The sequence below is a fragment of the Vipera berus genome (genome assembly GCF_964194415.1).
Source record: "Vipera berus genome assembly, chromosome: 2".
Classification (NCBI taxonomy): Eukaryota; Metazoa; Chordata; class Lepidosauria; order Squamata; family Viperidae; genus Vipera; species Vipera berus.
This window is the reverse complement of record NC_138203.1, coordinates 22409244-22431386: the sequence shown is the minus strand read 5'-3', so window position 1 is coordinate 22431386 and position 22143 is coordinate 22409244. Positions and strand designations below refer to the sequence as shown.

General features: G+C 43.1%; 1 protein-coding gene across 1 annotated transcript in view; it reads left to right on the top strand.

The window, feature by feature from the left end:
- The window catches only part of FGF10 (fibroblast growth factor 10), a gene marked incomplete at its 5' end in the record, with an annotated part of 90318 nt that extends 84696 nt beyond the window's left edge, over positions 1 to 5622 (top strand). The window contains one exon of the mRNA XM_081315480.1: positions 4605 to 5622. Coding sequence (XP_081171606.1) covers positions 4605 to 4823 — 219 coding nt within the window. The 3' untranslated portion in view covers positions 4824 to 5622. The remainder of the gene's footprint in view (positions 1 to 4604) is intronic.
- Between the last annotated feature and the right edge of the window lie 16521 nt (positions 5623 to 22143).

Genomic DNA, 22143 nt, shown 5'->3' with positions numbered 1-22143 from the left:
TTACTCATCCCAGCTTCTGCCAACCTAGCAGTTCAAAAGCACGTAAAAATGCAAGTAGAAAAATAGGGACCACTACGGTGGGAAGGTAACAGCATTCCGTGCGCCTTTGGCGTATAGTCATGCCAGCCACATGACCACAGAGACATCCTTGGACAAACGCTGGCTCTTCGGCTTTGAAACGGAGATGAGCACCGGCCCCTAGAGTTGGAAACGACTAGCACGCATGTGCGGGGGAACCTTTACCTTTACCTATAGTAGAATATATTTCATTGGAACCCACAGTACCCCAGAATTCATTTCATTCCAATTTTATCAGACATTTTTCTTCTGGGAAATTTGTCAAATCATCTGATTTTTATAGGCTTTGAAATCCAATAAATCCAGAGAATGCCAGAGTGGGGGAAAAGACTAATATGCAATGTATAAAATATTTGTTCATATTTAGTTTAGATCTTCTAATAAAAACCAGAGTCACTGATTTTTGTGCAACTTTACAAATATGAATAATGTCTTAACTGATGTTGCACATGTACAACTTTCACAATGACATGGTCCAATAAATTATGTTTAGCATTTATATAACTCATTATATTAATGGTCCTTAGTAGCCTTTATAAATTAATTTGCATTATTATGCTCATCTGCCAAACTCGGTACAGCAGATTTAAGGCTAAGAGATAAGTTTCTAAAGCTACTTGCTAAATTTATGGCAGAAGCAATATATTTATAAAGCAGATTAGACTAATGACTTTTATTTTTGCATTTTATTTCATCTATGATATAAAAATTAAAAATGTCCCAAAGATGGGAAGTATCACATGATTAATTTAATTGATTTGTTGCTGCAGTAGTCAACAACATCTACCTGGTGAGTCTAAGGAACTCCAAACTTTTTTTAAAAAAAAATGAAATCTCTCAAGATCATTCAATAATATAGAAATGCTAGTGATATTGCACGAAGTCTTGCAAGATTTCTGAATTCTCATATGATATCAAAATATATAGATATTATGGGAAATGAGCAAAAAAATAAAAATGGCAGGAGAAATTTCATGGTGAAATTGTTTTGCATGCATGAGATATATATTAAAAGGGGATGAGGCTTACCATCTTGACTTTCCTTAACCTCACCCCCCAAAAAAACTCCATCATATAAAATATTATAAGTGAGATTACCAAGTTTCTTAAGATTTGACTGTCCATAGGATTTTGGCCATTTTAATTTGTATGGAGGAGATGGATCTGTACAGATAAATCTGAATATACAGTATTTGTAGAAATTAAACATTCTAAGAAAAACACTTTCATTTGGATGGGGTAGTTATGTCACATATATTCTAAATAAAAAATAGATAATTTACTTCCTTTAATTTTAATTTACGTTCAAAGATGAATAATGTTTCATATTTATTTAAAATAACTTTTAGTATTGTAACTATATGGTTTTGAGCCATTTAAAAAGACTCCCTATGTGCCATCACAAAAATAGTGATTCATTTATTCAGCAACTCGGTTACAGAATTTCTACACAAAGAGAGTGTTTTATGGGTTTGCTTTTTCTTTGAAAGTAAGTTCCTTAGTTAAACTTCTTGAGCAAGTCTTTCTGGGAGTGATAAGCAATGTGACAATACTTTTATAAGTGAAACAATAAATGTAATAGATTAATCTGATTACTTGACTAGACCAAAATTCTAGAAGGAAGGCTGTGTCCCATAACCGTCAAAGCCCCTTAATATAGAAGTCAAAAATATCATAGTTGAAATGGTACTGCATTCCCCTAGTATCCATGTAAACTTACCAGGGATTTAATTATTCTTTTTCCACAACCAAACAAGGAAATGCTGCTAAAAATATTTGTTTTTTTCCAGAGGTCATCATGATTGCTTAGATCCACCCTGATCTCATCTGCTATGATTGTCTAGAACTGAAATACAGCTTTAGTTTGTAAACTACTTTCCTACTTAGGGCTTTGGCTTACATAATATTCTTATAAAATCAATAATTATGTCAGAAAGATTTCTGCAAAAGTTAAGATTCCTACTAAGACTGTCTAGAGTGGTTACAGAGTGATATAATAGAGGACTCTGGCTTTTGCAAGCTGATAGATACCCAAAATAGCATCAATAATTTTTTTCTTTAATTATTTTTCAACACAGCTTTTTCAAAAAAAAAAGGAGTATATGCACTAGTATTCACGATAAATACAGTCAAAGTTGTGTTTCTGATATTTGTCATCTTTTCTCTTGACAAGGAAGATAGAGATAGAGCAATGCCATTTCTAGAGATGAAAGCAATAATAGTAAAAACAACAAAACTACTTCAGAAAAATAAAATTAAATCTGTTCTAAATCCATGGTACAACTTGCTTCCAAGATAATTGAATCAATTACCAAAAGTTCTGAAATATATTTCAGAGCCAAGCTTTAAACTAAACATGATGCCAAATGAATCAAAAGAAAGCACTTGTGTTTGTTTGTTTGTTTGTTTGTTTTTAAAAAAGTAATAAGAAATAAAGGGGAAATTTTAATTAGAATTGCAAGGGATGGAATTTTAGTTGAAATTGACCAGATATGCATCCCCCATATATTAATGCATAACTGTAAGAAATAGTTGTGAATCAGATTATGGATTCTGGAATGTAGGAAATCAGATAATATTGTTAAACATAATCTAAAATGCTTAATGCTTTAGAGCAGACACATCAAACGCGCGAAGTCACGTGACTTCCCCTCGATGTATCAGAACTTTATCCTCAATGCCAGCAATGGGATAGGCACGGTTTCCTCGTGACGCGTCTGGCCCACAGGCCGGCAGTTTGACACCCCTGTTTTAGAGAAACATTGTATTTGATATGTCCTTCACTAGGTCATCTCACAAGTCAATCACTTCACTAAATCTATATACTATTTCTCTTATTTGGAAAATTGCTAATACAGACTTATCTGAATGACGTTAGAACCCTTCTTTTTTCCTTCTCAGTTCTTCCATCTTTTAATAGAATATGTCAAAACATTGCTTCCATAATCAACAGCCACTTTTGTTCCTAACTTCCAATTATTTGAAAAAGTATAAAGTATAACTTTAATAAATGTAGGGTCTAAATGGATATCAAACCCTATGATAAAAGTGAGGTTCAGACTGAGAAATGATTAGAGAAGAGCAATCACACCTGTGCTTTTTTCATTGTTTTTTGAAGAGTTTTAACTTGCCTACTTTTAAAAGTGGCTTAAGGGCTTAGTATGTTTATTGTGCATGCTAAAAAGCAAGCATAAAATACATGAAGAGAGAGAAAGAGATTAGTGGTGTTTCTCATTACAAAAATAAAAGCATATCCATATTTGTTATTCAAGGGGCAGAGTTTGGGATTAACCTTGCATCTCTCTCTCTCTCTCTCTCTCTCTCTCTCTCTCTCTCTCTCTCTCTCTCTCTCTCTCTCTCTCTCTCTCTCTCTCTCTCTCTCTCTCTCTCTCTTCTCCCTCCCTCCCCCTCCCCCTCCCCCTCTCCCTCTCCCTCTCCCTCTCCCTCTCCCTCTCCCTCTCCCTCTCCCTCTCCCTCTCCCTCTCCCTCTCCCTCTCCCTCCCTCTCTGAATGCTATCCATTTTGCATTTTCATCGACTGCAGGTCTTAATCCACCTATCTAGAGAGATGTTCATTGTGATCAACAGATATTTAAGGTTGCCTGATCTTGCTCTAAATCAAGCAAAACATTCAAGCTATATACTGAACACATCACTTAGAAGAGCTAGATCTATGAAACGCTGCCTCTACATTCCAGGCAGATGCGCCATGAGTTTGCATCCATTTTACTTTGATCTTCTTTGACAGATAGATGATACTGTTGCTGCTGCTGTTTCTGCAGCACAATGAGGCTGTACACTAATGTTTGAAATTAAGTGGCTAGGCAAATTATCATATTCTAACATGTGCGCTGCTTATTTGTCATATCTGTTTATCGAGCAAGAATGATACAAACAAGGGAGAAGAGGAAATGTCCAAGAAATGTTTATTGTGAGCTTTGAAAGTTGGGTCTGAAGATCCCTTTTCAGAGGCAAAAGAAACTTACCATTTATGGGCAATAGCCACTCTGACAAACAGGATATTTGACCTTTAAAATGGACCTTTTGGTCTGAAGCAAGTTGAGGCCATAAAATAAATGTTTTCTTGGATACTTTTATGACCATCTCTAGCTCACTGTGCTTTTTGCATCTACACTGTGGTTCAAGCCTTAATGGTGCATGGAGGGACACAATCCTACAGAAAGGATAGCCTCCCTATGTATAAAAATCAGTTCTAAACTGGTTCTCTTGCTTGAGCAGGGGCTGGATTAGAAGACATCTAAGGTTCTATTCTATTCTGTTCTGTTCTGTTCTGTTCTGTTCTGTTCTGTTCTGTTCTATAAATACCCCAAAGTTATCCACTTCTTTTTTTAAAAAAAATCCCATTTATATCCCGCCCTTCTCCGAAGACTCAGGGAGGCTTACACTCTAAGCACAAATCAATATGCTTAGCATTGATTGATTGTACTTAGTGGTCTTCACTCCTCACCTTCTGATATTGTCTGTGTTTTTGTCTGCTGTGGTTTTTTTTTTCCTCTTTTCATACAGAAAGAGTTTAACAACGATTGCAAACTAAAGGAGAGGATAGAAGAAAATGGATACAATACATATGCCTCATTCTCCTGGAAAAATAATGGAAAGCAAATGTTTGTGGCTTTGAATGGAAAAGGCGGGACAAGGAAAGGACAGAGGACCAGGAGGAAAAACACCACTGCTCATTTTCTTCCCATGGTAGTTGACACACAGATGAAGGACCTCTTCTACTGATAGCAGCTGAACCAAAGATTTTGTCACAAAGACTTTGTACTCCTCTCAAAAGGCAAAGGCAAAAACAGAGCAGATGTCTGCTTGACAGAAAAGGGGAAGGTTCTCTACTCTGTTGAATTATGAGTACCTCTAATTAGTTGCGTGTCATATCTTATAATCAAGACACAAGCTGGATCAAATGAGAACAGAGCTTTTTCCAGTGCAAGGAAATTATGATTATTATTTGTTATCTTGCTGATAGAACTGAAAGGATATGAGACAATGTATGGGGAAAGTTGGGGAAAGTTATTTATGGAATACTAACTCAAATCAAAGAACTTCATTCAAGCCTAATGATCCAATGAACAGTTAAGCATTTACTGTAAAGCACATGGGTCATATGCAGAAAAAAGAAAAGATTTTGGAATGGTTTCATATGGAAGAGATGAATAGGATTAAGAAATATAAACATATTAAAATTGTTCTAACAAAATAAATAGTATTTTTCCCCATCTCTTTGTATGCTAATGCCATGCCTTTGTATTTCTCCCTAAGTTATTTATTTAATAGGATGTTAAATATCTTTCTTTTCTTTTTTTTTTTTGATTGTTTGAAGGATTTTCTTAGTTGCTTCCTCTTGCATAATGGTTCTTTTCCTGCTGTCTATATTCTTTGCAAGACTGACAAAGTCAAACCTTGAAACCTTGCCCAAATTTCCATAAACAACACAAAAGAAAAACATAGGATTGTAAATTGTGTTCAGTTGTGTTTTCCCTTTTTTCCCCCTCTTGAAACTTATTTTTTTTAAGATTTGCACTTAAAATCAACAGGATCAGAAATGAATGGAAATGGCAACAGGATCTGTGTGTATTTTATCAGTATCTTTGATTATTGCTTCCCTCACAGATCCAAAACTTCCTATACATCTGAAGAGTTTTGCTGCTGTTTTGAAATGGGCAGAATTTATTTGGATACTCAAATGTCATTTAATGCCTGACCTCAAAGGTATTGAAATTGAATCATAATTATTCTCTTTTTTTAAGTGAGGCATAACTATATATGGCCATATATAGGCCATATATACCAGTGTTTTTTAACCTCAGCCACTTTAAAATGTGTGGACTTTAATTCCCAGAATTCAGCTCTGGAAGCTGAAGTCCACACATCTTAAATTTGCTGAGGATGAGAAAGGCTGTCTATACTAATACAACTTCTTTTCAGAAAGACATTGAATTAAGTCTATTCAGCTGATAACATCTGAGCAGATATTCCTTTACATCACCCAAACCCAAAAAAGTAAAAAGAAAAAGCCATTCCTTTGATTGCAGCCTACTTCAGAAAATAGCCCTGAAATACTTGGTGTTGAAAATTGCATCCTCAGTCTAAATAAAAGCCAATTCAGGATAGTTTCAAATATTACATAGGAGTTGCAGAAGAGAAAAGAAATTGCATTTAATTTATACTATAAAATCCAATGCAAAAGCATATTCCATAAACTCTTAAAGAGATGTCTTTCTTTCAGAATCTGTTATCTCTTTGCAGGAAAATGTACACTTTCCTGTAATGACTGGAACCATGTGCTATCCATGCTGCTCCTCTGTAGCGGTTCAATGTTCTTGAGCATATCAGTTTAAGATCTCTGTACTTGGTTCTGTTAAAATCTTACTGTTACAAATGGGAATAATACCTTAATTGAAGATAAAGAATTGGTTGAGAATTGGATATGAGCATTCACCTTTACTTAGGTGTGCTGATTGTCAGCTGTATTCCTGGGAACCTTGATTTTAAAAGTTTTAGAAGTAGTAGCTCAATTGATGATGCTGAAAAACTTTCCACGCAAAATGTAAAAGACTGATGGAAGAATATCGGGATCATATTGATCAAAACAAGTGATTATCACTTTTTACTTTGGTCATTATTTGCTGTTAATTTTTAATGCAGGGGTGGATAATCCATGAATCACATATTCCTATGCTCCATGTTCCTTTTGTACAATTTCTGGAGCTTTTAGGGCAAAACTACCAAACAATTGCAATGTACTTACCACCACAATCCTGCTACATAAACTCTCAGCCATGGGCCACCAATAAAAGTGGGTTCAAAAACAAAAGGAAGGTCCAAATCTTGCTCCAACTCTTCTGTGACATCATTTCAATCTTGGCCTACCCACTACATCCCTTGGCCACTAAGAGAAAAATAATTAAGCATGGCTTCCTAAGCTGAGAAATTCATCACTCCTACTTTAATGTTTAGAGGCTGGGGGGGTTGGTTTTTTTGCATTATATATTCAAATTAGTAATCCTAGTTCCAACTCCTGTGTATTGAGGGTGTACAATCTAGAAAAGGCTTCACAATGTGATATGTTGTCAATGTGAGCCCCAGAGGGAAAGAAATGCCTTGTCATCTTGGGGTGAATATTTAAGTTCTGAAATGGACAGTGGTGATCATACAGCCATTTCTGTCCATTTTAGCATAGTCTACTATAACTATATTGATGAAAATGGATCTGGTATAAATTATTTGAGGATTGCAGCCACTATTTTTCTTCTGTGTGTATATAACTCTTAAGAGCCAATCTACAAGCAACATCTTTCTTTGTCTATCAAAATATAAGCAATGGCTCTAAAGTGTAATATTGGGCATAATTTTAATGGAGAGGCGTTTTTTCTTCATAGCTTACACTGAAAAATGCAGTCTTCAGTTAAACATAATATCAACTTCTTTCAGTCTGAAAAAACCTGTATGAGTTTTGTTTGTTTGTTTTATTTTTCTCTCTCTTTAACATTAGAGAACTATGGATCAATATAACCATAACAAGATTCATTTTTATTAGAGCAAGTTAAGTAGAAACTGTACATCCAACCAGCATGTAGCACTCTCTTCACAGTGTATCCCACTAAATAAATGAAGAAATGCTTATGTCTTCTTTGCAGTGTCTATAGTGAAGAGCAAATGTAGTTTGTTGTTTAATTAATATTAATATTCAAAATACATTAAGGGACTAAGTGTATTGATACTGCAGGTTTTTTTTTCTTTAGTATTTTTTTCTCACAAAAAGAATGGGTTTAAACTGTTTGGAAATTGTAGTTTGGTACAGATGCTTTACAAATAGGGTCCTTTTTGAAATAATCATAGCTGTACAATGTTGATCATGTTGGTGATCTTTACTGTGCTCTTTTCCGTTCTCCAATTCCCTGGAAAATCAGCTAAAACTGTCCAATGGGAAAGTTATTCCAGAATGGAGAAGTTATTCCAAAGTATAATTTAGATTGGTATAAAATTTATAAAGGTAGTCCTTAAGTTATGGCCATAATGTTGCCTGCCCATCATGATGGTAACTCATGATGGTTGTAAAATGTGACCAACCTGATTTTATTACCTTTCTTGTGGATGTCGATAAGTAAATCTGTGGTTGTTAAGTGAATACTGCAGTTGCTATGGGCACGGTTTTGCCAAAAACTGGAAGTAAATGCAAAAAAGTTGTAAAATGGAGTGATGTGACTGCAAATAGACAAAAATGCAGCCTGGTTGCCAAATGCCCATAGTGAGGTCACATACTTGGGATGAAGAGACCACTGTCAGAGCTTCAAATCCAATAAGTACCCCCAGTTAGATCCATCAGAACTTCAAATGGTCACTAAGTCTACAAATGGTCGACTACTTGTAGAACAAGGAAAATTCATCCGTAATAAATATAATATATAATACAATATACTAAAGATAATAAAACACAGTCCAACTACAATTCCTGTGATACTGGCATATGTGCATGATAGCGCCTGTATTATATCATATTATTCTCATCTCAACCTCATCTTTTATCTGTTATACAATATTATTTGAAGGGTTTTTTTAATTGTTCTGTGGAGCCCATTTGCCAGCTTTCGCCAACCTAAGTGCACTCTGGAAAAATAGATTTCAAATCCCACCAGCCTGTTTGTGTCTGGGAAATCTCAAAATCAAATCTGACTAGAGATCACTGTGTGGGGGGAGGGGTGGGGGGGAAGATTGCCCTATACCAATCATCCTTATTTAGACACAACACCTACCCTCGGATGTATTTGGCCTTGCAAAATGTTCAGACTGCAGTTGCTTAGCCTTAAAAACAGCATGTGCTTTGCCTGGGTGTTCCCTCATGCAAGCCCCCCCAATAAACATGAGATGGTGGAATAATTGTCTTGCACAGCTCCCCCTGCTTTTCACTAGACGTTGCTGACTGACTTCTGCTTCAAGTCACGTGGGCAAAACAGTATTTGGCACAAGGCACCTTTCCTTGCCTGATAGAGTGAAATGCAGTTCTCAGAAGACTTGAGAGTTGCACCAGACTGGGAAAGGCTGAGCTAAAGTATCTCTTTATTTTTCTTGTGGTTGAACAAAAATGCTATATGTAAAACTACCAATACGTAGTTCGATTTGGAGATGATGCATAATGAAAGGCTTGTCCTATTAGGGAAAAGCTTTCCTTGTGTTACCTTTGTTGTTTTGTTTTCAAAGTGATAATTGCAACTGACAAGGCATGATGGACCACCCACAACAAAAAATAAATGTTTGGTTGACAGAGAAAGGATTGGATGACCACTCTTCAGAAGAGTCAATACGGTGTAAACGAGGTTCTCATGTCACAGAACGATTAGCATTGGTTTGGGGTCTTGGGGAAGGGAAGAAGAAGTGTAAACATTCATAATTACAGGACTTCAAAACTTTGTAGAAAAGCTTCTTGTGGAAAAAAAAGATTGGATATAAAACTATTTATTAATAAAACATAAAAGTTAAGGTGAACAGATGTAAAGATATACAAAGTGGGAGGTTAGAAATGTTGCTCTCCTTATAATAACGTCTATACTTTTCTTTCCAAATGTCTTTGATGTTTATTAGAGAAGGAAAAATAATCATTTTTTTTCCTGGTTTCAATTTGCTTTTACTGTGCAGAATGTAACCTCTGCCTCTGAAATGAGAATTATGTGTGCTGAAAATACAGTACATTAATGAAAGCAATTTTTTAGAACTTGGGAGTTTGAATTCAGAGTCATCCTTTCAAACAGGTAAAGTAATTGAAAAGGTTGAAAATAATGTAATTTGAAGGAAAAAAACTGAGAAGGAATGACTACATGTATTCAGAGTCTGCTTAGGTAGGTTTTTGAAAGACCTCTCAGCAGAGGTTCACAGCTGTTTCACTGATCATTGAGCTTTAAAACAAAACTTTAAAAATCCTGCTGAGGTAATGCGCTTTGGTGCCCACTGTAGCAGTTCTTTGCTGAAGCTGGGTTTTTCAGGAGTAATATTGTTCTACCAGAAATGGTGCATGTACAAGGAACTTTTCAATGTGAAATATTGTTTGAAATTAATCCAAGCACTGATATGACTCCCATCCATTTTAAAGGGACTTTGCTAGAGAATTCTTGGGTAGATGTAAATTATCTTTCTGTATCCATCATAAACCTGAGACAATCTGATCATAATTTTAAAAAAGGATGTGCACGTATGTGTGTTATTGTGGTTATTGTTTTTTTTTTTAAAAAATAGGTTGAACATGTACAGTATATTTAATTAATAAAAGTAAAAAATAACTACAGTTCTGAGAATAAAGACTGATTTCTTTGTTCAATTATCCTCAAAATATGAAGTGAGAAATGATTTTTAAAAAAAAAAAATTACACTGAAATTTTGTAGAAAAATGGCAAATTTGATAACCTGCCCTATGGAATCAATTGCCGGTGGAACTCTGGATCGCCCCCGACATTCGTTCGTTTCGCCGAGACCTAAAAACCTGGCTTTTTGAGTTAGCTGGCCTGGACTGAGGGGTTTTAAGGTTTTTAAATTCTAATTTTAAATTTTGGGGCTATTTAATTTTATTTTAATTTTTATATTGTATTTTTTAAATTTTGCCCTGTAAACCGCCCTAAGTCCTTCAGGAAAAGGGCGGTATATAAATTGAATTAAATAAATAAATAAATAAATAAATAAATAAATAAATAAATAAATAATTTATGGAATTTCTATACCTCCCTTCTCCCAAAGGACTCAGGGCGGTGTACAGGGCGATAAAATACAACATACAAAAGTTAAAAGTAAAATTAAATTAATTTAGCCCCAACAATAAATAGTTAAAAATAAACCCAAACCCTTAGTCCAGGCCGGCCTGTTCAAACAACCAAGTCTTCAGATCATGGCGGAAAGAGCGAAGGTCGGGAGCCATCCAGAGCTCAAAAGGCAGTTGATTCCAAAGGGCTGGCATGCCCACAGAAAATGCTCTCCCCCTGGGGGCCACCAGCTGGCAATCCCTGACTGACGGCACCCTGAGGAGGCCTCCTCTGTGGGAGCGCACAGGATGAAGGGAAGTTGACGCCGGCAGCAGGTGCTCCTCTAGGTAATCCGGACCCATGCCATTTAGGGCTTTATAGGTCATCACCAGCACCTTGAATCTCACCCGGAGGGCAACTGGAAGCCAATGCAGCTTGCGGAGGAGAGGTGTTACATGGGAGTAGCGGGAGACCCCCATCACAACTCGCGCGGCCGCATTCTACACCAGTTGAAGCCTCCGAGTGGTCCTCAAGGGCAGCCCCATGTAGAGAGCATTGCAGTAGTCTATCCGAGAGGTCACGAGAGCATGAGTGACTATACGCAGGGCATCCCGGTCCAGATAGGGCCACAACTGGCGCACCAGGCGAACCTGGCCACAGCTCCTACGTGGTCTTCTAAACTGAGCTGTGAGTCAAGGAGGATACCCAAGTTACGAGCCCTATCTACGGGGGGTAACGCCTCACCCCCCATAGTTAAAGATGGAATGAACTGAATTTCCCGAGATGCCGGTACATACAACCACTCAATCTTGTTGGGATTAAGCCGAAGCCTGTTCCTCCCCATCCAGACACGGACCGCCTCCAGGCAATGGGACATCACATCGACGGCATCACTGGGGTGGTTTGGGGAAGAGATAAAAAGCTGGGTATCATTCAGCATACTGATGATACCCCACTCCAAAACCACGCATGATCTCGCCCAGCGGCTTCATATAGATGTTGAACAGGAGAGGTGAGAGGACCAACCTCTGAGGGACTCCACAAACAAGAGGCCTCGAGGACGACCTCTGCCCTCCTGCAAGCACCAACTGCAAATGACCCAGGAGGTAGGAAGAGAACCACTGCAAAACAGTGCCACCCACTCCCAACCCCCTGAGGGGCCGCAGTAAGATACCATGGTCAATGGTATCAAAAGCCGCTGAGAGATCTAATAGGACTAGGACAGAGGAACAACCCCTGTCCCGAGCCCGCCAGAGATCATTCACCAGCGCGACCAATGCCGTCTCCGTGCTGTACCCGGGCCTAAAGCATGATTGGTACGGGTCCAGGTAATCAGTTTCCTCCAGGAACAGAGGGAGCTGATGTGCCACCACACTCTCAACAAACTTCGCAAGAAAGCAAAGGTTGGAGACCGGACGATAGTTGTTCAAAATAGCCAGGTCCAGGGCAGGCTTTTTGAGGATGGGCCTCACCACCGCCTCCTTCAAGGCGGCAGGAAAGCTACCCTCCCTCAAAGAAGCAGTTATTACTGCCTGGAGCCAGCCTCGTGTCCCCTCCCGAGCCGCATACACCAGCCAGGAGGGGCACAGGTCCAATAAACATGTGGTGGAGCTCAGCCTCCCCATGATCCTGTCCACATCTTCTGGAGTCACAGGGTCGAACTCTTCCCAGATAACATCACCAAGACCGCTCGTGTCTCCTCCATCAGACTCTGCCCAGTCGGAGTCCAGACCGGCCCGAATCCGAGCGACTTTGTCCACCAAATGTAGGCTAAACTCCTCAGCACGACCCTGCAAGAGCTCCCCCCTCACCTCCTGATTGAGGAGGGAGCGGGTCACCCTAAACAGGGCGGCCGGGCGATTATCTGCGGACGCGATGAGGGCAGTGAAGTGGTTAGACTTTACCGTCCTCATCACTGCAAGGTAAGACCTGGTGAAGGTTCTTAATCACGATTGGTCAGATTCAGACCGGCTGGATCTCCAACAGCTCTCTAGGCCCCGTCTCCGACGCTTCATCTCCCGGAGCTCCGCAGAAAACCACAGAGCCCACTGGGATCTGCACCGGGTCAGGGGCCGCATGGGCACAACGCAGTCAAGTGCCTCCGTAGCTGCCCTTTCCCAGGCTTCCACCAAGGCATCGGCCAGGCTGTGAGTGAAGGCGGCAGGCAGAGACCCAAGCGCCACCTGAAACCGCTCAGGGTCCATTAGACGCCTAGGGCAGAACCATCTGATCAGTTCTGTAGCCCAACGATGGGGGTGGCAAAACGGAAGGCCAGCCGCAGGAGATGATGATCGGTCCATGACAGGGGCATAATAGTTGGAAATCCCCCACCCAGATCATCTAACCACTGTCCAGATAAAACAACAAAATTGAGCGTGTGACCTCCCCATGAGTCAGGCCTGAATTACTTGCATCAGGTCCATGGCCATCATGGAAGCCATGAACTCCCGAGCCAACTCTGATGATCCCCCCAGGGATGGTAGATTAAAGTCCCCCAAAATCATAAGTTTGGGGAACTCAATCACCAACCCTGAGAGGATGTCGAGAAGTTCAGGCAGGTCTGCTGCTACGTGACTAGGCAAAAGGTACACCAGCAGCAAGCCCAACTAAGCCCTAGGGCCACATCTCAGGAGGAGTGACTCACACCCGGGTATCTGGACAACGGTACCCTCCCGCAGACATAAGGCCTCCCTCACAATCACCGCCATACCCCCACCCCTACCCTGAGCCTGAAGCCAGTGGAGCACCCGGAAACCTGGTGGGCAGAGTTCAGTCAGAGGGACACCACCCTCTAGGCCCAACCAGGTGTCCGTAATGCAAGCCACGTCTGCACGCTCCTCCTCAACCAAATCTTGGATGAGAGGAGCCTTATTAACTACGGACCTAGCATTAAAATGCACAAGCCTAAGCTCAGGTGACTGCTTACCCTCACTCCAGGAACCACGGGTCGAAACCGGAGAGTCAGAGTGCATCACCGCTTGGAGATAGCGGGGATGCGCTCCCGGATGTCGATACGGCCCTCCATAGAATTGCCTGCTGCCATTCCCAAACATCGTGGGGATCTGCAATCCCCCACCCCGCTCCAGAGCTCCAGAAGCGCCCGACCTAGGCCCCATCCTGCCGTGATCTGTCCCGAACCTGGACTGAACAGCAGTTGGTGGACACCCCCCAAATTCCAACCAAGGCCGCGATCTCTCATTCCTCCCTAACCCTTTAAAATATATAGATAACAAACAAACCAGGGGTCTCTTCCTAAATTTATACCGGAGACTCCTATCCCTGCCCAACCATCTCTCAGGGTCCCAACAATTGGGCCCGTCATCAAGAGGGGAGGTAAAAAAGAAGGCGGGTCGCACCCAGGAAGGGGGGGCACCCCTGAGAGCGAATAAATCCGTGCTAGAGTAAGATAGGTGAGCCATAATTGTCCATGTGAGTCCAGCAAAGGCAGTCCCATGATCGATAAAGATGGTCCAAAATCAGAAGGTAGATAGACATCCAGTCCGCCAAACCAGCTCCACTCTCACTCGAGCTGGATAATCTCCAAAGCAGGTCGGCCACCGTCCTCTCACGACCGTAACAGGCCTGATTGGGGAAGCGGAATGGAATGAACGTCCAGGGGAAGGCATACCCCCCATAGATCTCTCACCTCCAGGGAGGGTAGTGGTGGTACATCTGAGCCACCCTCTCACAGTGACTCAACTCCCGGGTCCTTCTGAGTCCTTTGGGGTCACGGAAGACAAAGGCACTAAGCAGCAATTGTCCAATGGCATAAAAGCCTTCTGATAACATAATAGAAAAGATGTCCCGGCTGCAAAAAAAGTCCTTCTCCGTAGCAGGAAAGGGTCAGGCAACAAGCGGGTCCAACACCAGCCAACAGAATGCAACAGGCCTGAGTCCAGCACAACACGCCACACCAAGAGGAGCCATGGAAAACCATAGCTCCAAAACGCAGTTGGCAGGCCAATGTTAGCCTAAACAGGCCAGCACTCAGCCCAGCTGACCACACATCCACGGTTACCTTAGGGCAGGTGGGGGGGGGAATTAAAATCAAAATCCCCACGAATCTTCCGCCAGGCCACAAACTTGGTCTGACTGGCTTCACAGAATGCGGGCAACACGAAGATGGCCTGTGCCACCCAAAAGCCAGCAACACAGACCATTAACAATCCAACTCTGGGCCGTAGGTCCCCAGGTCAGAATGGCCGCGGCACTCCGACTCACCTCCCTGCCAGCCGTTCCTGCCATTCCTGCTGTTCCTGCCATTCTTCCATTCCTGCTGTTCCTGCAGTTCTTCCACCATCCTAAGCTGAGCAATTTTAAGCCACGGCTCTATCGGCTCCAAAAATCAGCTGGTCGGAGCCTTACAAGCCGCGGCTCTTCCGGCCTCGACGGTCGCAGGAACTCACAGGAACACAGGACCCATTTCCTGGTACGGAGGGCTATGCCGCCGCAAAAAAAACGGCGACGTGGAGCCATCCGTTCATCTGTCCTAGCCCTAACACGGAGAGCAAAAAACACCGCTGTAGGGCTCCCAGGGCTGCAACAATAGCTGGAACTCCTCACGGAGCTCAGCCGAGCACATCCGCCATCTTGGGCATGCGCAGTGACTTTGAGAGGGATGCGGTGGCTCAGTGGGTTAGGACGCTGAGCTTGTCAATCAGAAGGTCAGCAGTTTGGCGGGTTGAATCCCGAGTACCGCATAACAGAGTGAGCACCTGTTACTCGTCCCAGCTTCTGCCAACCTAGCAGTTCGAAAGCATGTAAAAATGCAAGTAGAAAAATAGGGACCACTACGGTGGGAAGGTAACAGCGTTCCGTGTGCCTTTGGCGTCTAGTCATGCCGGCCACATGACCACGGAGATGTCCTCGGACAAGCACTGGCTCTTCAGCTTTGAAACAGAGATGAGCACCGGCCCCTAGAGTCAGAAACGACTAGCACGCATGTGCGGGGGAACCTTTACCTTTACCTTTTTTGTGACTTTAAAAAATCAATTCATCACAATACCTGGCTGTGTTATTAGCACTAACAAATAGTATCCATCTATATCTTTCTTCCACACTTGACCTGGCAGATGGACATAAATAAGGCCACCTTTTTTCACCATACAGGTAGTCCTCGACGTACAATCACAATTGATGCTAAGTAAGTTGCTAAGTGAGAAATTTGTTAAATGAGTTTTGCCCCATTTTACAACTTTTCTTCCCACATTTGTTATGTGAATCACTGCAGTTGTTAAATTAATAACCTCGTTGTTAAGTGAATCTGGCTTTCCCATTGACTTTGCTTGTCAGAAGGTCACAAAAGTTCATCACATGACCCTGGGACAATACAACTGTCAGAAAGATGAACCAATTATCAAGTATTCAAATGTAAATCATATGACCACAGGATGCTGCAATGGTCATAAGTGTGAAAAATAGTCATAAGTCACTTTTTTCAGTGCTGTTGTAACTTTGAACAGTCACTAAACAAATTGTGCTAAGTCGAGGACTACCTGTAGCTTAGAAAAGTGTTCTCAATCTTAACAATTTTAAGTTGTGTGGACTTCAACTCTCAGAATTCCCAAGCCAGCATATTGGCAGCATGCATGAAATACTAAAAGTTGCAGCCCACACATCTTGCCCAGGTTAAGAAACTCTAGAACAGGCATGTCAAACTCACAATGTCACGTGACATCACACGATGTATCACGACTTTCAGCGTATCACACGGTTTCAGTGTGACACATCCAGCCCGTGGGCTGGCAGTTTGACATGCCTGCTCTAGAACAAATCAAATTGTGTAGCACATGATGTAATTCAGCTCTTACACCTGAATCAACTAGGGTTACGGGCATGTAGGCTCTCTTCTGAAGAGTTTTGTGTTATGATCATAAAACAGACACACCATCAGTTCAAAGCAGTGTTTTCAAGACTGAGAATTTGATAGGGTTTCATGAGAAACTAAGAGGGGAAAAGTTCAACCATATTCTATCAATATAACTTTGCCTTTTGATCAGAGGTTGTGGATTTTTTCCCCCCTTTTTAACAAAATGTCCTGGAAAAGTTTGAAAACCCCTGAGCTAAAGTCACTCAGGCAGCCTTCTCTCCCCAAAGCCTTCTGTTTGGAAGAAAAACAAAAGTTTCAATACTTCATTTCTTCATCAGAGGTTAGAATAATCAGTCCATAATTGAGTCTGTATGTATCAGTCCATGACTGAGCTCTGTATGTCCTATACTTACCATTGTAGAATCAGTTTTATAGTAATTCTTTCCATTTCAATTTTCACCTGTAACATAGGATGACATGGGGAAGGGTGCAGGACATTTATATCTGTTCTGCCTTTTTCTCCAGTTTCTCTTATTTAAAAAGCCTGGATAATTTTTCAGCCATTTGGAGTAAGCTCCAATTTTCATATATATTTACACAACTGCATAATTCTATATAATTAAACAACTTTTTGATATCAAAACACTTCTATAAACTTTTGCAGGTGAAAATATATTTGCTAGTTTTAAAAGGAATTGAAATGATCAATAGCATTTTTCTTCTCAATGCTATGGGTAAGCATTTCCATTATGTGCTTTGAAGGAGCAGGCAGGACAGCAGGTTTTAAACAGAACTTAACTTTATTCTGAACCAGGCAAAGAACAACTGAACAGCGCTTCTATTTATACTTACAGCTGTCAACTGTTTAACCAATCGGGGCTGAGCCGGTTTCCCGCTTAGTTTGTACTAGCCAATCGGTGTTGGGCCGGTTTGACAGCTCGGAGCTGTCAAACTGGTGGCGCGTGCACGGCAGCCGGCGACTTTGACAGCCGAGAGCTGTCAACCGGCTTGCGCCTGCGTGGTTGGTCTCCGGCAGCTTTTGACAGCTGTCAAAAGCTGCCGCGGCTTTACCTCAGCCCCGTTGAACTATATAATGTATGATTAAACAAGTAAATACATAACACCCCTTACCCCTCCCTCTGATTGGGTCGGACGTTACCCCGGCTGTTTCTTTGCGGTTTTCCCCATTCAAAGTCTTTCAGGTAGGTGGGGGGCTTCCTTGCTCTTCCAGAACGTCGGGGTGTTTTATCTGCTCGTTCCTCAACCCCTGGTGTTGTGTCTTTGTTGGATTCCAGCTCGGGGAGCAGGGGGTTTGGTTCCTCTGTTTCCGGGTCCCTCTTGTTGGATGCGTGTTGCTGGAAAAAGTCATTATGCTCGGGGTTTTGTTGTGCTGGCATTTGTTCGGGGGGGCTTTGGTGTGACGGTATTTGCTCGGGGGGGGTTGCTGGCATTTCGTTGCTCCCCCTTCCCCCCACGTTTTGTGGACTGCGTTGCTGCAGCTGATCGATGTGTCTACGGAGGTGGTTGTTGTCCCCGGTATCGACGATGTATGACAAGGGTCCAGTCTGTTCTATAATAACCCCTTGTATCCACTTATTGCCACCTCCGTAGTTCCTTGCCCAGACGGCCTGTCCGGTATTGAGAGTTCTGTGCCGGATAGGTAGTTCTGGGTCTGCGGGGGTTCTATCTGGGTGTAAGCGATCTAATCTAGTCGTAAGTCATTTGCCCCAGCGGAGTTCGGCTGGGGATTTTCCGGTGGTCGTGCAGGGGGTGGTGTGTTGTGCTAACAGAAATTGTGCAAGTCTGCGGTGCCAATTGCCGTTGATGATTTTCCGCAGTGCCTCTTTGGTTGACTTTACCATCACCTCAGCCAAGCCGTTCGTCGAGGGATGAAACGGAGCCGTGGTGGTGTGTCTAATAGAGTTCGCCGTTGTGAAACTCTGGAATTCGTTGGAAGTAAATTGGGGGCCATTATCGGAGACTAATACATCCGGAAGCCCATGTGTGGCAAACAAACCCCTTAACACCTGTATTGTGGCTGCAGAGGTCGTGCTTGTGACTGGGGCCACCTCCAACCATTTGGAATAACTGTCTACCACGATTAGGAACATTTGTCCCTGGAAGGGACCTGCAAAGTCTAAATGGACGCGGGACCAGGGTGTTTTTGTTGTTTCCCATCTGTGTACTGGAGCTTGGGGCTGGGCGGCTCTGACAAGTTGGCAGGGGTAACACCCAGCCACATGTGTTTCTATTTGCTTGTCGAGGCCAGGCCACCAGACGTAGCTTCTGGCTAAAGCTTTCATTTTGACAGTTCCCGGGTGACCCTCGTGCAGGCTTGCTAGGACTTTGGCTCTGTGTTTTTCAGGTATTATTACCCTGCTGCCCCATAATATGCATCCCTGGTGGGAGGATAATTCTTTTTGTTTTAGAAAGTAGGGTTGGAATTCTGGCCCTGGAGGTGTGGTTTGCCACCCTGAAGTCACGTAGCCTAAGACTCTGCCCAGGATTTTGTCTGCAGCTGTGGCGGAAGAAATGTCCCTGACTGATAAGGGGCATTCTGGTAATTCAGAGATAGCTAGTATTTTTCCAGCTGGTGCGGGGTCCGGGTCTATCTCTGGTAGGGGAAGCCTGCTAAGCCCGTCTGCGTGACCCATGCTTTTCCCTGGTTTGTGTTCTAATGTGAAAGAATAGGCTGACAAGAAGGTAGACCATCTGAGGATGCGGGGAGACAAAATTTGGGGCGTTTGTTTATTGACTGTGAAAATCCCTAACAGGGGCTTGTGATCTGTAAAGATGGTGAATTGGCGCCCATAGAGGTAGTCGTGAAACTTCTTCACGCTGGCCACTATGGCTAAAGCCTCTTTATCGATTTGAGCGTAATTGCGCTCAGGTTTTGACAGCGTTCTGGAATAGAACGCTATAGGAGTTTGGGTTCCTTCCCTTGTCAGGTGGCTTAGGACTGCTCCGATGCCGTAGGGGGAGGCATCACAAGCCAAACAAAGGGGTAACTGTTCGTTGAACAGTGCTACGGTGGCGTTGCTGGACAGTAAGTTTTTTAGGAGTCTAAAGCTTGAATCGTGCTGTGGGGACCAAGACCACAGGGTGCCCTTGTCTAAGAGTCTATGGAGGGGTTCTGCTATGGTAGCCTTATGTGGCAAGAAGGTGTGGTAAAAATTAACTAACCCCAGGAAGGCTTACAGTTCCTGTTTGTTTTTTGGAACTGGGGCTGTTTTGATGGCTTTTATTTTAGACTCAGTGGGGTGTATCACTTTTGCATCGATTTTGAAGCCTAGGAATTCCGCTGAAGGCACCCCTATGGAGCATTTGTCCCGCCTTAATTTAAGCCCTGCTGCTCTAAACCTATGGAGTACCTTTGTCAGTTTGGTCGCTAGGTCCCTTTCGGATTCCCCTGCAATTAGGACGTCATCAAAATATGGGCAGACCCCAGGGATTCCCTTGAGTGTTTTCTCCATGATTTCCTGAAAAATCCCTGGGGCTGCAGATATGCCGAATTGTAGGCGGTTAATTTTGAAGGCTCCCTTGTGCGTGACAATTGTCTGTGCTAGGGCGGTGTCAGGGGTGACAGGCAGTTGTAAGTACGCCTGCGCCAAGTCTAATTTAGCGAAAATGGTGCCTGACTTAATGGCTGTGAGGATGTCTTTGACAGCCGGAACCGGGTAAGCGTGGGCATTTAATGCGCGGTTCAGGGTGGCTTTATAATCCGCGCAGAGTCTAATTTGTCCATTGGGCTTGATCGGGGTCACTATAGGTGTTTCCCATTCGGCCCCTTCGACTGGTTCTAAAACTCCCAGTTTAACTAGCCTGTCAAGTTCGTTTTCTGTTTTTTCTCTTAAAGCAAATGGGACCCTCCTAGCCTTAATTCTTATGGGCATTACGTTAGGGTTCAGTTTTAGTGACACCGGGGGTCCTGTGTACTTTCCTAACGAGCCATCAAAAACGTCCGCAAACTGATGGCAGACGGTGTCTAAGTTTGACAGCTGAATGGCATTGACGCCTGTTAGTGCTATTCCTAATGCTTCAAACCAATCTAACCCCAGCAGGCTGGTCCTATTTTCTTGTGTGATTAATATAGTGAGGGGTCCCTTAAATTGTCTAAATTCCGTCGGGACTGAGGCTTTTCCCTTGAGCTTAATGGGGGTTTTTTGAAAATCCGCCAGGCGGAGTTTAGTGGGTCGCAAAACAGGTTGCTGCCGACTACGGCTGCAAATGTTTTTGTAAGTTTGCCATGAGATAAGAGAGACGGAGGACCCCGAGTCAACCTCCATCTCGCAAGGAACTCTGTGGATTAGGACGTCCACCTTAACTTTGGGCTTAAGGATGGTGTGGATCGTATTTTTCCCTGTACTCCCCTTAACATTTAGTACTAGGGGTTTACAAATTTGTTTTTCCCTGGGTGAGGGACGGTTCATACCTGCAGACGTCACCTCCAGTTTTTTCTCGGCTTAGGCTACGGCACACTGCTTTGAGGTGACCTGTTTTTCCGCATCCGTGGCATTTGGCACTGCGGAACCGGCACGATGCCCTCGGGTGGTTTCCCCCGCAGCTGGCACATTTGACCTTGCTAGGCTGGTAGCTGGGGCTCTTGTTGTTGTTGAAGGAACCCCCTCGGCTGTTGCGCTGGGACTTGAGCCTCTTGAACCGGCGTTGAACGGCATCGATGTCCAAGGAGACGTCATCGTCCTCTGGGGCGCTGTAGGCACCGTCCTCCTGGTGCACGGACCCGCTGGGTCCGCTATCAGGGGGTCGGGGGTTGTCGCCGTGACTGTCTTCGTAGGCGATGACTTCCATGGCTACTTCTGCCAGCGTTAGAGTGGGTTTGGCAATTAGTTTTCTTCGCAGGCGCTCATCCTTCAACCCGATAACGATCTGGTCATGGATCCGGTCCTCCAGGTCAGGGAACCGGCATCGCCGTGCAGCGTGCCTGACTCGAGTTATGAAGTCGTTGGCAGGTTCGTCGGGGAGTTGTACGCGCCAGGCGAAGTTCACTCTCCAAAACAGTTCTGACTTTGTTGGCATAAAATGTTTGCTCAGTCCCTCGGTGAGTTCTGCGTATGATATGGTCGCAATGGGTTCCGGACTGAATAGACCTACAGCGGCATCATATACGGCGGGCCCGCTGAGCCAGAGAAGTGCTGCTGCTTTGGCCCGGTGGTCAGTTATCTTCTTTACCACCAGGTACCCTATCCACCTGGCCTAAATGTGATTCCCAGCATTCTGGGTGGCGGGTGTTGAATTCGCGGATATGGCCGTGGTTCGTCATGCTGTCCGGTCGTGGGTGCTGCTCACGTTATAGTGGAAGCTGTGCTTCCTGTCAGTGACTTCAGCTAGTGACTTAGCTCGAGTCTTAAGGGAAAAAGTCTCTTCTCCCCTTAGACGGTGACTTCAGCTACGCGAAACAGCAGATCCCACCTTCGTCACCAGTGCTTTGAAGGAGCAGGCAGGACAGCAGGTTTTAAACAGAACTTAACTTTATTCTGAACCAGGCAAAGAA